General features: G+C 52.3%; 2 protein-coding genes and 1 long non-coding RNA gene across 3 annotated transcripts in view; 1 reads left to right on the forward strand and 2 right to left on the reverse strand.

The window, feature by feature from the left end:
* Nucleotides 1–11,672, forward strand: part of TICRR (TOPBP1 interacting checkpoint and replication regulator) — a 43,684-nt gene extending 32,012 nt beyond the window's left edge. Inside the window, exons 16-22 of the mRNA XM_040642791.1 lie at nt 2,690–2,780; nt 4,046–4,107; nt 5,130–5,264; nt 5,854–6,011; nt 7,768–9,892; nt 9,988–10,113; nt 10,922–11,672. Of these exons, the coding sequence (XP_040498725.1) occupies nt 2,690–2,780; nt 4,046–4,107; nt 5,130–5,264; nt 5,854–6,011; nt 7,768–9,892; nt 9,988–10,113; nt 10,922–11,034 (2,810 nt within the window). The 3' untranslated portion in view covers nt 11,035–11,672. The remainder of the gene's footprint in view (nt 1–2,689; nt 2,781–4,045; nt 4,108–5,129; nt 5,265–5,853; nt 6,012–7,767; nt 9,893–9,987; nt 10,114–10,921) is intronic.
* LOC121105522 overlaps nt 1–11,722 on the reverse strand; it is a 29,723-nt gene extending 18,001 nt beyond the window's left edge. Inside the window, exon 1 of the long non-coding RNA XR_005838066.1 lies at nt 11,641–11,722. This is a non-coding gene — a long non-coding RNA (uncharacterized LOC121105522). The remainder of the gene's footprint in view (nt 1–11,640) is intronic.
* Nucleotides 11,723–11,964: 242 nt separating this feature from the next.
* KIF7 (kinesin family member 7) overlaps nt 11,965–13,172 on the reverse strand; it is a 33,820-nt gene continuing 32,612 nt past the window's right edge. Inside the window, 2 exon segments of the mRNA XM_040642792.1 lie at nt 11,965–12,781; nt 12,973–13,119. Coding sequence (XP_040498726.1) covers nt 12,408–12,781; nt 12,973–13,119 — 521 coding nt within the window. The 3' untranslated portion in view covers nt 11,965–12,407.

Consider the following 13,172-nt stretch of genomic DNA (forward strand, 5'->3'; position numbering starts at 1 on the left):
GCCACCCAAGCACCCCCATCAACAGCAATTTATAATTATCACTTTGTCTTTTAACTCCTAGGAGAAAAAGAGTTACAGACAAAAAGTGCTTTTGTGCCATACGTTATATTTACTTAGGCAGTTCCTTCACTGGTGCTCTTTAGTTCTTCCTGTGCATTCGTCTCACCCTTGAGTGCCCTTTCAGCCTGAGGGGCTCCCTCTAGTGGGGCAGGTCTGCTACTTGAAAATTCTGTTTTGTTTTTGGGGGGGAGTTTGTTTTTGATCTGGGAACATGCTAATTTCCTTCATTTTGAGCAATAATTTTGCTGGATATAGAATACTTGGTCGAGTCTTTTCTCTTTCAGCCCTTTGAATACATCGTCGCAGTGTCTTTTGTCCTTCCTTCCTGATGAGAGATCAGCTGTTACACTTCTAGAGGATCCTTTGTACTTGACGATTCCCTGATCTCTGGCTCCTTTCGAGATTCTCTCTGACTTCTGACAGTTTGGTTATGGCTTGTGGAAGTGTGGGTCTCCGACTTTATCCTTCTCGGGTTATTGAGGTGCTTGGATGTGTAATGTCTTTCATCAAAGTTGGGAAGTTTTCAGCCCACATTTCTTCAGATGTTCTTCGGGCTTCTCTCTCCTCTCCTGGGGTTCCCGTATGTGAATGTTGTGCTTGACAGTGTCTGAGGCGGTCTCTCATCACCCTTTTTCTGTCCCTCAGGCCGGGTAATCTAAATGAGCCCATCTTCAAATTCGTTGACTCCTCTGCCAAAGCCGTTCTCATACATTTTTCATCTTTCAACTTTAGAATTTGTTTCGTTCTTTTTTTAGGATTTCTGTCTTTTTATTGATGTTCTCTTTGGGGCAAGTCCTCAGTCTCCTACTTCCCTTTGGTTCTTTGGATGTGGTGTTTTTAGGCCTTTGAACATATTTCAAATAGCTAATTAGAGTCTTGGTCTAACAAATCCAGTGTTTGGAATCCCTCGGGGACTGCTTCTGATGACTGGTTTGGTTTTTTTTTCTCTTTCTCTGCACCTGGGCCAAACTCTCTTGCTTCTTTGCATGTCTCGTGTTTTATTGACGACATAACAAGGCAGTTCGGACAGACCTGTACCCTCCCAGCCAGGGTTGATTATCATTCGTGCCATTCTTTGCTTGGTGACTTTCCTGAACTAATTCTTCAAAGCCTGTGTTCTGTCATGTGTGGTCACTGATGTCGGCTCAGTTAGCTCGGTGATTCTGTTCGTGATCGGACAGATTTCCTTAAATGCCTGGAACCACTAAGCTTCTCAGCCTTTGCCGAGGGCCGAGGTGTATTGGCTCATTTCCTCAGAAAGGTAAGCTGCCTGGCTGAGTACTGAAGACTCCGGGTTAGCCACGGTGACAGCTTAGGCCTTAGAGGCTTCTCCGAGGCAGGCACACACCCTTACATTGCATGGAGTTTTAGGTTCCCAGGAATATGTTGGAGGTTTACAGAGGCCCCCGTAGACGCCTCCTTCCCCAGTGTTCCCTTTTAAACTTTCGGTTAGTGTGGCGTTTGCCCCAGCTGTCCACTCCCTCTGGCAGCTGTGATGTTTACAGTTGCTGCCGACCGGTTTCAGTACGTGCTCCCGGGAAAGAGGTTGTTTGCACTGGGTGAGTGCTGAGGTCAAACAGGGACCACCCTGGAGCATGGGGTTTTGCAGGAAGCGGCCAGACGGGTCAGATAATGACAGCTGGGAGGGGCGCTTTGGAGGCGCCTCGGTCCTGTTTGGCCCATTCACAGGCCCCTGGGCTGTTGGTTTGCACAGTGGTTGGTTCTCACGGCTACAGGGCTGGGGAGAGGGGGTCAGGACACAGGCAAGATGAAGTTCTGTGGAGCTCGCTGTTACTGGGATTCACTGTCTTTCTTGGATAAATACTCCATGGATTGTTATAAACTGGTTAATTTCCAGAGTTCTAAAGAAGCTGATTTTGCCCATTTTTGCCCAGTGTTCTCATTCCTTTTATGGAGGAGAGTTATTTCAGAGGTCCTTATGCCACATTCCTGCTGATATCCCTTCTCTTCCTTGTCACCTTTTTTTTTTTTTAAGATTTTATTTATTTGATGAGAGGGCTCAAGCGAGGGGAGCGGCAGGCAGAGGGAGGGAGAGAAGCAGGCTCCCCGCTGAGCAGGGAGCCTGATGTGGGGCTCGATCCCAGGATCCTGGGATCATGACCTGAGCCGAAGGCAGACAGTCAACCAACTGAGCCACCCAGGCGCCCTCTTCCTAGTCACTTTTAAGTCCCTTTAAACTAGTTCTTCCATGAGTAGCTCAGTTACATAATCTGCAAAAATTCATGCCAGCTGGCTGGATCTTATTAAATACCTTGAAGCTGCGTGGCATATCAGCATTTTGCATACTTTATTTCATTTAATCATAAAAACCACTGATGAGTGAATGTATTCGTTCTAATAAGTATTTTTTTTTCCAGGACTGCTTATTAGAGAATAATTTTACAGTATTTTACATTGGCTGATTACTCAGTCTCTAATGCTGATAAACTGTTGTTATCATGTTCAATTGAATCCTATGGTTAGACATTAGTGCAAAAACCATTAAGTGAAAACAAGCAAGAACCACTCTGGCATGAGTAGCAAGCCACACATAAGTTTAAACTGCCCCCTTTGGCTTGCTGCCACTTCTTGATAAGGTTAAATGAAATTTATGCTGTTTACATTTTAGGTTATCACAGACTGCTGACTAGGAGTGTGGCTGAGACTCCAGTACATAAGCAAGTGTCCAGAAGGCTTCTTCATAGACAAATCAAGGGCAGGTGAGTAACATCCTTGTCTAGCTGCTTCGTGCACCCACACACCCTTGCTAATGGTCTTGTGGGCTGCTGTCCATCTCCGAAGCCTCTGGTGACTCACACCTCCACGGTCTCGTTTATAACCAAAGAGCGTTCTGCATTCTGTAAATTCTATGAAAGCTAGAGGACCATACAGAATGTACTTTTTTGTCTCCCTTGTTACACTTGGCATAATTATTTTGAGATTTATCCATGGCGTTGCATGTGTCCATAGTTCGTGTGTGTGTGTGTGTATGTACGTGTGCTGAGAAGCATTCCATCAAATGGATATTCAGCATTTTTAAAAATCATTCATCATTGGATGGAGTCGTCGTGGCTGCTAGGCAAGGCTGGAAGTCTAGGATCTGAACTTGGCCTATGGGTGCGGTGGGGCCACAGTTTTCCATGGCAATTAGCGTCTGAAAGTTTGTCATGCTAGGCAGCCCCTTTCCTGGTTCTTTAGAGAGAACGGGCTTTCCTTAGGGCAGTTTTTGTACCTGTTGATGTATTCGGGTTGTCCCTTCTCCCAGCACCCAGTCTGGGATCTGTGAAGCAAAAAGGTAACTCCGGGGGCTCACTGTCCTGTCTCTCCTGGGATCTTGGGGTCCCCAGCCAGTCTGCCTCTTCTTGCCACCTTTTAGTCTGTAGTTCATTTTACATATAACATCCAGGTTGGTTTTTTTTTTTTTTTTTTTTTAAGATTTTATTTATCTGACAGAGACAGCCAGCGAGAGAGGGAACACAAGCAGGGGGAGCGGGAGAGGAAGAAGCAGGCTCCCAGTGGAGGAGCCCGATGTGGGACTCGATCCCGTAATGCCGGGACCTCACCCTGAGCCGAAGGCAGATGCTTAACGACTGAGCCACGCAGGCGCCCCGACATCCAGGGTTTTTAGCTGCACTTCACGGGAGCAGTAGGGAGACTTGTCAAGGTTTCACCTAGACATTACTTGTGTACGGGTTTTACACCCTTGTGTAAGAATCTTCAGGACAAACGGCAAGAAGTGAAATTGGGGGATTAGAAGGCATACATATTTCTAAATTTTATGTTGTAAAACTGCTTTCCAAAAAAAAGCATTCTAACCGTTTTACTTTGGACAGTAAATTGGGTGAGCGTGCGTGCAAACGCTGGTGTCATCAAACCCTGTGCTCTCTATTGCTCTGTGAGGTGAGAGGCTGGATCTCTAATGTGCATGGAGTAGGGGTTAATAGTGAGTGACACTGAATAATCCTTATGCTTATTGTTCTTTAAGGTCCTCTGATCCTGGTCCTGATATCGATATTGTCGAAGAGTCCCCAGAAAAAGGAGCAGACGGTATTACCTACATTTGTTTTGCATTGCACACAGGGTTTGAATTCACGACTCTGAGATCAAGACCCAGGCTGAGATCAAGAGTCAGATGCCTAACCAACTGAGCCACCCAGGAGCCCCTCTTTTGTGTTGCATTGTAACTAGTTTCTGTGAAAACCTTTCTGTACTTGTGTTGTCGCTCAGCATATCCTAAGATTAAAATTTTAGAGATGTGATAGCTCTGGGCCCACAATATAATTCAGTAGATATTTATTAGAAAATGGCCTCTTACACAGAATTTGCCAAGGGGATTTCTGCAGAAAACTTTCTACACAGTAGTAGTGGAATTCAGGGCACAGGCTAACCACAGTGTAATACAGAGGTTTGTGGCTTATTGTAAAAGTCCACCTGGGGGCACCTGGCTGGCTCCGTCCATAGAGTACGAGGCTCTGGATCTCAGGGTAGTGAGTGTGAGCCCCATGTTGGGTGTAGAGGTTACTTAGAAATAAAATCTTAAAAAAAAAAAAAAATTTGTGATGCAGGAGTTTCCCCCAAAAAACCTTTTTTTAATGATTCAAGTAATTTTATTGTAGAAAAATCAGAAAATAAAAGCCAAATTTTTAATAGTCGCTTGGTAATCCCATAATTCTGAAATACTGTTAACATTTTAGTTTTAATATACTCTTACAGGTACTTATTTCTATACAGATGTGTGTAACATAAACAAGAAAACTGCAATCTTTAAAAATCTTTTATAGAAGTTACTTTATACAAACCTTTTTTTCACCCAACATCGTGGTTAAACGGTGACAGTTTGAGACTTCTGAGGGTGACAGTCTAGTGGGTCAGTGGTTTTTCTGGATTTGGTTTGGGGCCATAGATCATACCCTTCGTAGCTCTGTTACAACACTTCGGAAGTTTCAAAGTTAGTAATTTGTCCAATTTCCATCTTGTGTGTGGTATTAAGTTTTACCCGTTTCATACATGGGAAAATGTAAAAAGCTTACATTTCTTCATGGTTACTAACTGGGATTCTGGTTTTGCAGAAGTAAGCTTGAGACGAAGTCCTCGAATCAAGCAACTGTCACTCAGCAGGACAAATTCTGGTTCCTTCTATTCTGGGTCTCAGCCGAAGTCTCGAAGTGTGCAAAGAGTTCACTCATTCCAGCAAGACAAGTCAGGTAACATGCTTGCCCACCTGCCTTCAGGAGTCTGGGCCTACTTGGTGGGACGTGTTTTTGGGAAAAGTACAAAATTTGACATTTTGTTTCTTGACACTGGAGCAGAACAGGTATGTCCGTTAGAGGTTCAGGGTAATGAACAATGCATGACCATCAGTAACAGTGTCCTCCCTCTGGATTCCTACAACCGGTCATCCACGCTGTCCTGAGAGGCAGTGTATCCACTCAACAGGAATCACCCGTTATTTCCAGCTTGTGTTCATGTTCTGCACCCAGGTGTCCGAGGTAGAAGGTAATACTGGTTTGTCCCTGGTGCTTGTATCCATCATCAGTCTGGATCCTCAGATACGTGTTTTTATATTTACAAATAGTTTTACTTGCCTGACATATAAGGGCTAAAGTTATATGCTGGCTTATTAAAATTCAAGATGGCAGCAATAATTGTAGTTGCTGGCATAATTAGGTAGGATCCCTCCCCACTCCCACTTGCTCTAAAAAATTGTCAAATTGTCATCTTGTATGGACTGGCTGTTCTATTAGTATTGGGAGGGCAGGAGCTGAGAAAGAATCACTGTTTTTTGACTTGCAGGCCAAAGAGAAAGTTCTTCAAACCAAAGTATTCGTTCTCCCAAGAGGCTGCTTTTTGGGGCATTGTCTGAGATGGTCAGTCCCTCAGAGAAGGGTTCAGCACGAATTCAAAGGCCTTTGAGAAACCCACTGGGCTCTGAGATACCCACAGCATATCAGGTATGACATTTCTATAATGTTTAAAATAGTGTGGTCTCGAGAGGAAAACAGAGTCATGGCCAAGAAAACCCACTGAGTTACATGAGGGAAGAGAAAGCAGGCGATCTAATAGCTATTCGGTGGTGACTGGGTTGATCCAGATGAATGATTATCGGGTACGTGGGGACGTAAGGCAGCAGTCTGGGTGAGGCCTTTGGGGTGGGGAGAAAACAGAAATGATCTCCTCTAATCTGTTGGTTTCATCCACTATTTTTATCATACACTATGTACATATCGTTCTGAAATGTGTAGGGATCAGTCCTGTTTCCCTTACATTGCCCACCTGATCTAGTCACCCACGTTAGAAAGCTGCGAGTCACACGGGACCTCTCCCTCTTCCCGGACACAGCCAATCACTCAGTCCTGCCACTTTCATTTACAGACCACATTTGATACCCACTCCCTCCTCCCCAGCCCCTGCAGTTCCTGCCTGCCTTCAATTCTGCCTGCAACATTTCAACTGCCTTTTCCCCTCTCACGTCCATCCTGCCCCCAGAGGCCAGAGTGATCTTTCACACTGCATCACTTTGCTTAAAGCTGTACGACTCTTTCTTAAAGCAGGGTTTTCTAGGTTTTCCTAAAACGGAACCCTTGTGTTAAAAAATAATCATCTTTGTTTGGAAACCCGATATACGGCTTAGAGGCTGGGGGAAGACACAGAGCTCTGGGGATGGGTTTGAAGACCACCGATCTCCAAGACCAGGTTCAGTCCTACCCAGACAGGCATGGGCCTCTGTGGGCTGGCTGCCGGCCTTGCCCCTCAACCTTCCCCCCCCTTCATAATCCCCTTTCCCGGCAACATCAGGCTGCACTCTGGCCTGCACACGGCTGCTGTTCATTTTAGGCACAGAAAACCATAGAGCAAAGGCCCAAGAATTTCCTCTTCCCCACTTCCCCACCTTTGGCCTTTATCTGCTGACACCCATTCTTAAAGACCTGACTCACTGTTCCTGTCCCCCTTTCCTCTGAGCTGGGTTAGACAGCTGCCCGCTCTTGTGCTCCCACGTTGTCCCCTGCACTGGCGACACTGCTATCATCTGGCTGTGCCCCATTGAACGTGAAATGCCCACTAGACCAGGATTCCCTTGAGATAATCAAATAAGGTTGTAGAAACGGTAGGTGTCCAATCTCCTTTACTGTTGGGAGTGCGTAACTGCGTTTTGCAGAAAGGGAGGGAGATTTTTGGCTGGGGAGTCTCCTTCCTGAGCGGTCGGCTGTGTTGCTGTACCTTACGTATCCGTATATTCCACACTGCACCTCCCCTCTCATCCGCACACACAGGGCCCGGCACATAGTGGGGGCATCGCAAGCACAGGTTGGATGCAGGTGAACAGCAGAGGACACGACACCTGGGGGCCGCGTTAGGCAGAGATGGGCAGGAGCTGTCTCCTTGAAGAGAACGGTGGCTGTGACTGGTGGAGTGATACATCGTTAGAGGCAAAGCCTGGTTTAGCTGCCGTATGCACATTATGAGAATTTTTTTGTCTTAGACCCAAGATTAGATTCAGCGTTTGGTGCTAGAAAAAGTAGACAAGTGAAATCTGGGTCATGGCTGGAAGTGGAAACGTGTCACTACTGGAAATCCAGCTTCTGGCCGTTCCATCGGCTGCCCAGGAATCTCCCATCTGCCTTTCTCATTGTCTTAGAGGGGCCAAAACTGCTCGGTAGAGAAGATGGGTTATGATATTTAGGTACTGAAAGAAGCATCTCTTTCCAGACTCCTAAGAAGAGTAACCGGAAATCTCCAAGCTCTTCTAAAGCTACACCAGGAAGGTTCCCTCGTACGCCACAAACGCCACTGCGCACCCCTGAAAGGCAGCAGAAACCCCCTACAGAAGTGACTCCTGCCAAACAGGTCATTTTCAAGGGCTCCTTAAAAGACGCCTCACAGAGCTGGGATTCACCATCTCAACCCAAAGTCACTCCTCGGAAAGGACACTCCCTGGCAAAAGGAGGAACCTCTCCTCTTGCAAAGAAGATTCCAAGAACTCCCAAAAGGCCGGGTGGTCAGCCACCTGGATTTCTGAATTCTACTTGGCCACCTTCAGTGACTTCCAGTCCCGAAAGCACCTCCTGCCCGGCAGCCCTGACCGGGAGTGACGGTCTGACTCCTGTGGGGTCCGCGCTGAGAACGCCTCCGAGAGCAGCAGCCTCCAGGGGGCGAGGAGAAACCCCTCCAGGTCAAACGCACCACCGTCCCTGTGTCCCCAGGGCGGCTCAGGCAGAGGACCTCATGCGGAAACGGAAGGATAAAGCGGTCTCAGTCCCCAAGACAGTGGGGAGCACGACTCTGACTTCTCCCCATCTTTCTCCAGAAAAACCTTTGGCCTCTCCCTTAGGTGAGCTTTCCAAGAGTCCATTTCAGAAATTTTCAATAGACTCTCCTCCTGCTGAAGAACTGGATTGGAAAGGGCCCCAGAAAGCACCCCTTGAAGCCTCGTCTCTCTCCCGTCCTGTTCCCTCCACTCCCCCCCGAATCTCGGAGATGGCCCGGTCTGACCTGGTGCCCCCTCGGACCCCTGCTAAAATTGGAAAAAGGCAGAGAGAGACCTCGAACCTGGAAAGCAGCTCCCTTGAGTGCCAGCCGAGCACCTCTGCTGCTGCTAGCCCAGCCACCCTCACAGACGCTAGAAAGGACTGGAAGGAAGTGATCCTCTCTCCTCAGCCTTCTCCTGGAAGACACAGTTACCCTGGGCCTGGCTGCGGGCGTGACTGGCCTATATCCTCTCCTCTGCTTCCTGGGAGCAGCACAGACTATCTCGCTCTCCTGGACGAAGCAGAGCACCACGACAGCGATGGCTCACGCACTCACGTCACACCCGCAGAGGAAGGTGCGGTGTCGAGGACGGCGGTGGCCCAGGAGAAGCCTTCTCCGTCCAACCCCGGGAGTCCTCCCTCCCCGCCTCCCCGCGAGCCCGGCTCTCCCCCCACGCCGTCCTACGCCCTGCGCCGCACCGCAGACAGAAGGCAGCGCCAGGCCGCCACGCAGCTGGGGCGCCCGCCGGCGTCGACGCGGCCTCCTAAAGGCTCTGGCAGCCCCCAGACCTACGAGGTGGAGCTGGAGATGCAAGCTTCCGGCCTTCCCAAGCTTCGGATTAAGAAGATCGACCCCAGCTGCCTGGCTGAAGCTGAGCCCCTGAGGAGGGAGGGAAGGTCCCTGGGAGAGGAGAGCTCCCTCCCCGGCCTCGGCATGCCCGGGGCCAGCAAGTCCTCGGGGAGACCCGAAGCCGCCTACGTGTCGCCCCCCTGCCTCCGCGCCTCGCACAGCACCCCCGGCAAGAGCGGGGGCCAGACCTACATCTGCCAGTCCTGTACCCCCACCCGCTGCCCCTCTAGCACCCCCTCTCCGTTTCAGACAGACGGTGTTCCCTGGACCCCGTCTCCCAAGCACAGCGGGAAGACCACCCCCGACACCATTAAAGACTGGCCGCGGAGGAAGAGGGCGGTGGGCGGCAGCTCCGCCGGCAGGGGCGACGTCGGCACTGACCTTCCTGCAGGTGGGTCCCTGCTCGAGCCGGAGCGAAGGGAGCGAGGTGGCCTTGAACTCAGCAGCAGGACTCCCCTCTTGGGGGACTTTGAGCTTGAGGGGGTGTGCCAGCTGCCAGACCAGTCGCCTCCCAGGGACAGTGCGTCTCAGGCTGAGGAAGCCTCCTCCTGGGGACAGTTTGGGTTGGGTTCCAGGAAGAGGCTCCTTCCTGCTGAGGAGGAAGCGGAGTGTCAAGCCAAGAGAGTGTGTGAGGAGCAGCGAGGAGACGCAGAGCTTGGCAGGAGCGAGGAGCCGTCTCCAGGTGCCGGTGGGCGGCACCTCCCCTCCATGGGGGACGACGACGTGTTCGTTCCAGGTGAGTCTGGCTGGCAGTGTGGGGCAAGGAGGCATCAGGAGGCTGCTTTGTCGGGGGCGCCGCGGGACCGTGCTCACCTTGTACCCTGGCCGTAGGTTCCACGCCCCCGCCCGGCTGTGCGCTGCGGAGCTGCCTCTCGGCCAGCGGCCTGCAGGCCCTCACCCAGTCCCCGCTGCTGTTCCCAGGGAGGACACCTTCCTCGCAGGATCCCGATGCCAGAGGTGACTTGTTCAGCAAAGGTCTTGGAGGCTTATGCGGACCAAACTTGGGTCCTTTGGGGGACTCCCGAGAGTGAGCTCAGGGTTGCCAGGCAGCAGGATTGTGGAGGAGTCGGAAGGAGTGCCCGAGTATGGGACAGAGAGCTTTGTCCCTGTGGTGTCCTGTGCTCTTCCCAGAGAAACTCCACACTAGCACTCCACTGTGTGGTTAAACAGCTTCTGGAAGCAGTGACAGATGGGGACCTACCACATACCGTGTGTCACTGGAACCCGAGGAGCGTGTGTCAGGCAGCATGGGTGGCAGGTGGCACGCTGGCAGCCTGCTGCTCCCCCCTGGTGGGGGTGACACCCCTGCGCTTCTGTACACGTGCTCTGATTAAGGACTGGCTGTTGTGATCTACCTTCAGACTCCAGGATTCCCTTTCCTCGACTCCACCTGGGAAAGGACCGGCTTGAGGGTGCTCAGTGCACTGGGTTAGAAACATCTAGACCGGAAGGGGAACGCAGGAGGCCGAGGCCTCCGCGGATGCCCTTCCCCCGAGACCAGGATGTAAATCACGTAGAACAGCAGAACGTACGGTCCAGCTGAGGGAACTCAGACCGCAGTACTTTGCTTTCTCAAACTGCCACCAGCCCCGTGCTGACGGAGGGGTGGCGAGCCTGGGAGAAGGCGCAGGGGGCGCTTCTGCACACGAGAACGGGCAGGCAGTGCTGGGGTTAAGTCCACGCGCATGTGGACCTCTGTCCAGTTCAAGCCCATTTTCTTCTGTTCCGTCCTCACGTCCTGCGTGCCCTCTCTGCCTTTTCCTAGATGAGGATATGGGGGTGCTCCCCTCCACGGCCGAAGAATCTCCTTTCAGCCGAGCGTTCTCCAGGAGACGCCCCGTCAGCAGAACTTACACGCGGAAGAAGCTGATGAGCTAGTTGCGCCGGAAGTGCTGGAGGGGCTTAAACCTACGCGCACTACTGAGCCTGGCCAGAGCCGCTGCCTTCGGGGGCGGACAAAGCGCTCCGAGAGCCATTTTCTCTGGCTGTGTTGGGAATTCCACGCTCCAAGCCTAGAGGAATTCTTACCCCAGAAAGTCCGTGCATCTGAGCCAGGGCCTGACTCATCTGGCCTGCGTCCCCCTGGGCTCGCTGCATAGAAACAGGAATAGGCAGGGCTCCCTGGAATGGAGGAAGCTCAAGACGAAGCCAGCCCGCTCCCCGTGGGCCTGCAGGTACTAGGGCCCGGGCCGCTCTTCTGTGTCAGCTCCGGTTCCCACGGGAGTCCCTTAGGGGTTTTAATCCCCCTCCTGGGCTGCATTCCTCCCAGCCCTGCCCCCGGTTAGGGAGGGGGTAAGGCGGGTGCTCTAACAGCCTGGGAGGCAGACGGAATTCTAAGAGCAGGCTCCCATTCCAGCCCCCGCCTCTGAGAGACCAAGGTCAGTCCAACAACCCCTCCCCTCACTTGTGAAGTGGGAGAAAGGGCTCCTCACGGGTCCCTCACAAAGCTGAAGGCTGCGTCCGACAGCAGAATAAATTTCTTACCTTCCCCACGTCATAATAAAATCTTCTCTGGCTACGCAGCATTCCGTGCCTTTCTGCTGAAACCTTGAGGCCTCAGGTTGACTCACCTTGGCCGAGCTCCCGCAGTTCCTGGTTCCGCGTCTCTAAGTCAGCCCTGAAACCCCGCCCGGCCCCAGCCCCGTCCTCACCGTGCGCGGGGAGCCGCAGCAGGGAGGCGGCCGGCGGAGCGGCTTGCTGGGAGCCTGGGCTAGGGGCCCGGAAAAGCTTTCCGGCCTGTCGTGTCCTCAGATCGGATTCTCGAGTCTTGTAGATAAAACCAAGTCAAAACTCCTATTTCTCCCTTCAGAGATTCTCATTTATTATAAAAATGGTTTTACAAAGTTCTAAAAATATGCCCAGCTTCCCCCTCCCACCATGAACATAAGACCATTTAAAACCCAACCCTGTTGCCACTGAGTGTTCTGGGTCCGGCACTGGCTGCGCCCCAGAACGACCGGCACGCACACACAGGCTCAAGACCAGAAGTGCCTTTTGCAAACTCTCAAGCCAAAAGGTGGCAATCTGGTACCGTAGCTCAAAGGAAATGAGGGCCAGGAGTTTGCATATTTAAAAAAGGATGAGTCCAATTCATTTGGGCTGTAGCCGAATTTGCTGACTCCAATTGGGTAAAGATCAGGACCCGACTGTGCGGTGGGAAGTAAAGACCATCCTTCACAGAAGCGAAGGCAGGCAGCCGGACCTCGCAGCAGGCTCCGAGGGTCCCTCCAAGGAGGGCTCGGCCCGCGAGCCTACACAGGGTTTTTCCTGACGTCAATCATCCCCGGACTGGCTCTGCGCAGGTCCCTCCGGGGCTTGGCCGGGGGCCCGAAGTTCCAGGGCAGACCCGCCTCGCCCCCAGGTAGCACCCGCCCTACCAGGGGCTCAGCGGCCTCCCGAGGCCGCGCCTCCTCGGCCGAGCTCTGCTCCTCACCGCACAGGCTTGAGCGTTTCCACGTCAGCGGGAGCGGGGCCCGGACCAAGTCCCGCACCTCGTCCCGGGCGCGGGGGGCACCGTCGGGGAGGGGCTGCTGCCAGAGAAGCTCGGGCGCGGCGGGGAGCTCCTCTTCGTTTCCCGGGGGCGGTCTGTTCTCCAGACACAGGGTCCTCTTCTCCGCACCTGCCACTGGGAGTAAGGGACGCTCATTAGACGCAGGCCGGAGGGCCCCGCCGCCCAGTGTCCCTGCACAGTGAGCAACGTGTGAACCGCCCCGGAAAGAGCTGAAGTTAGCCTGGTTTCCAGGCTTCCCCCAACGGCCGAAGCCTGACTGCACGGTGGGGAAACGGGGGCCAGCTCGCTGGTTCGGGGAGAAGTACCCCTGCTCGGGCCGGCCGCGCTCCAACTACCGAGTTTCTGCTTCAGTTCCTGGTTCATCCACATGTGGCGGCCCAGCTCCTTCTCCAGAGCTTGAATCCTGCTCTCGTATTGCCTCTTGCTGTCTGCGAACCCCTCACCGAGGTGATCTGGGGGGCACAGAGCCAGGGGGTGAGGGGCAGGAGCGGGCGGGTGGACAGGA

This window comes from Ursus maritimus, unplaced genomic scaffold (genome assembly GCF_017311325.1).
Source record: "Ursus maritimus isolate PB19 unplaced genomic scaffold, ASM1731132v1 scaffold_27, whole genome shotgun sequence".
Classification (NCBI taxonomy): Eukaryota; Metazoa; Chordata; class Mammalia; order Carnivora; family Ursidae; genus Ursus; species Ursus maritimus.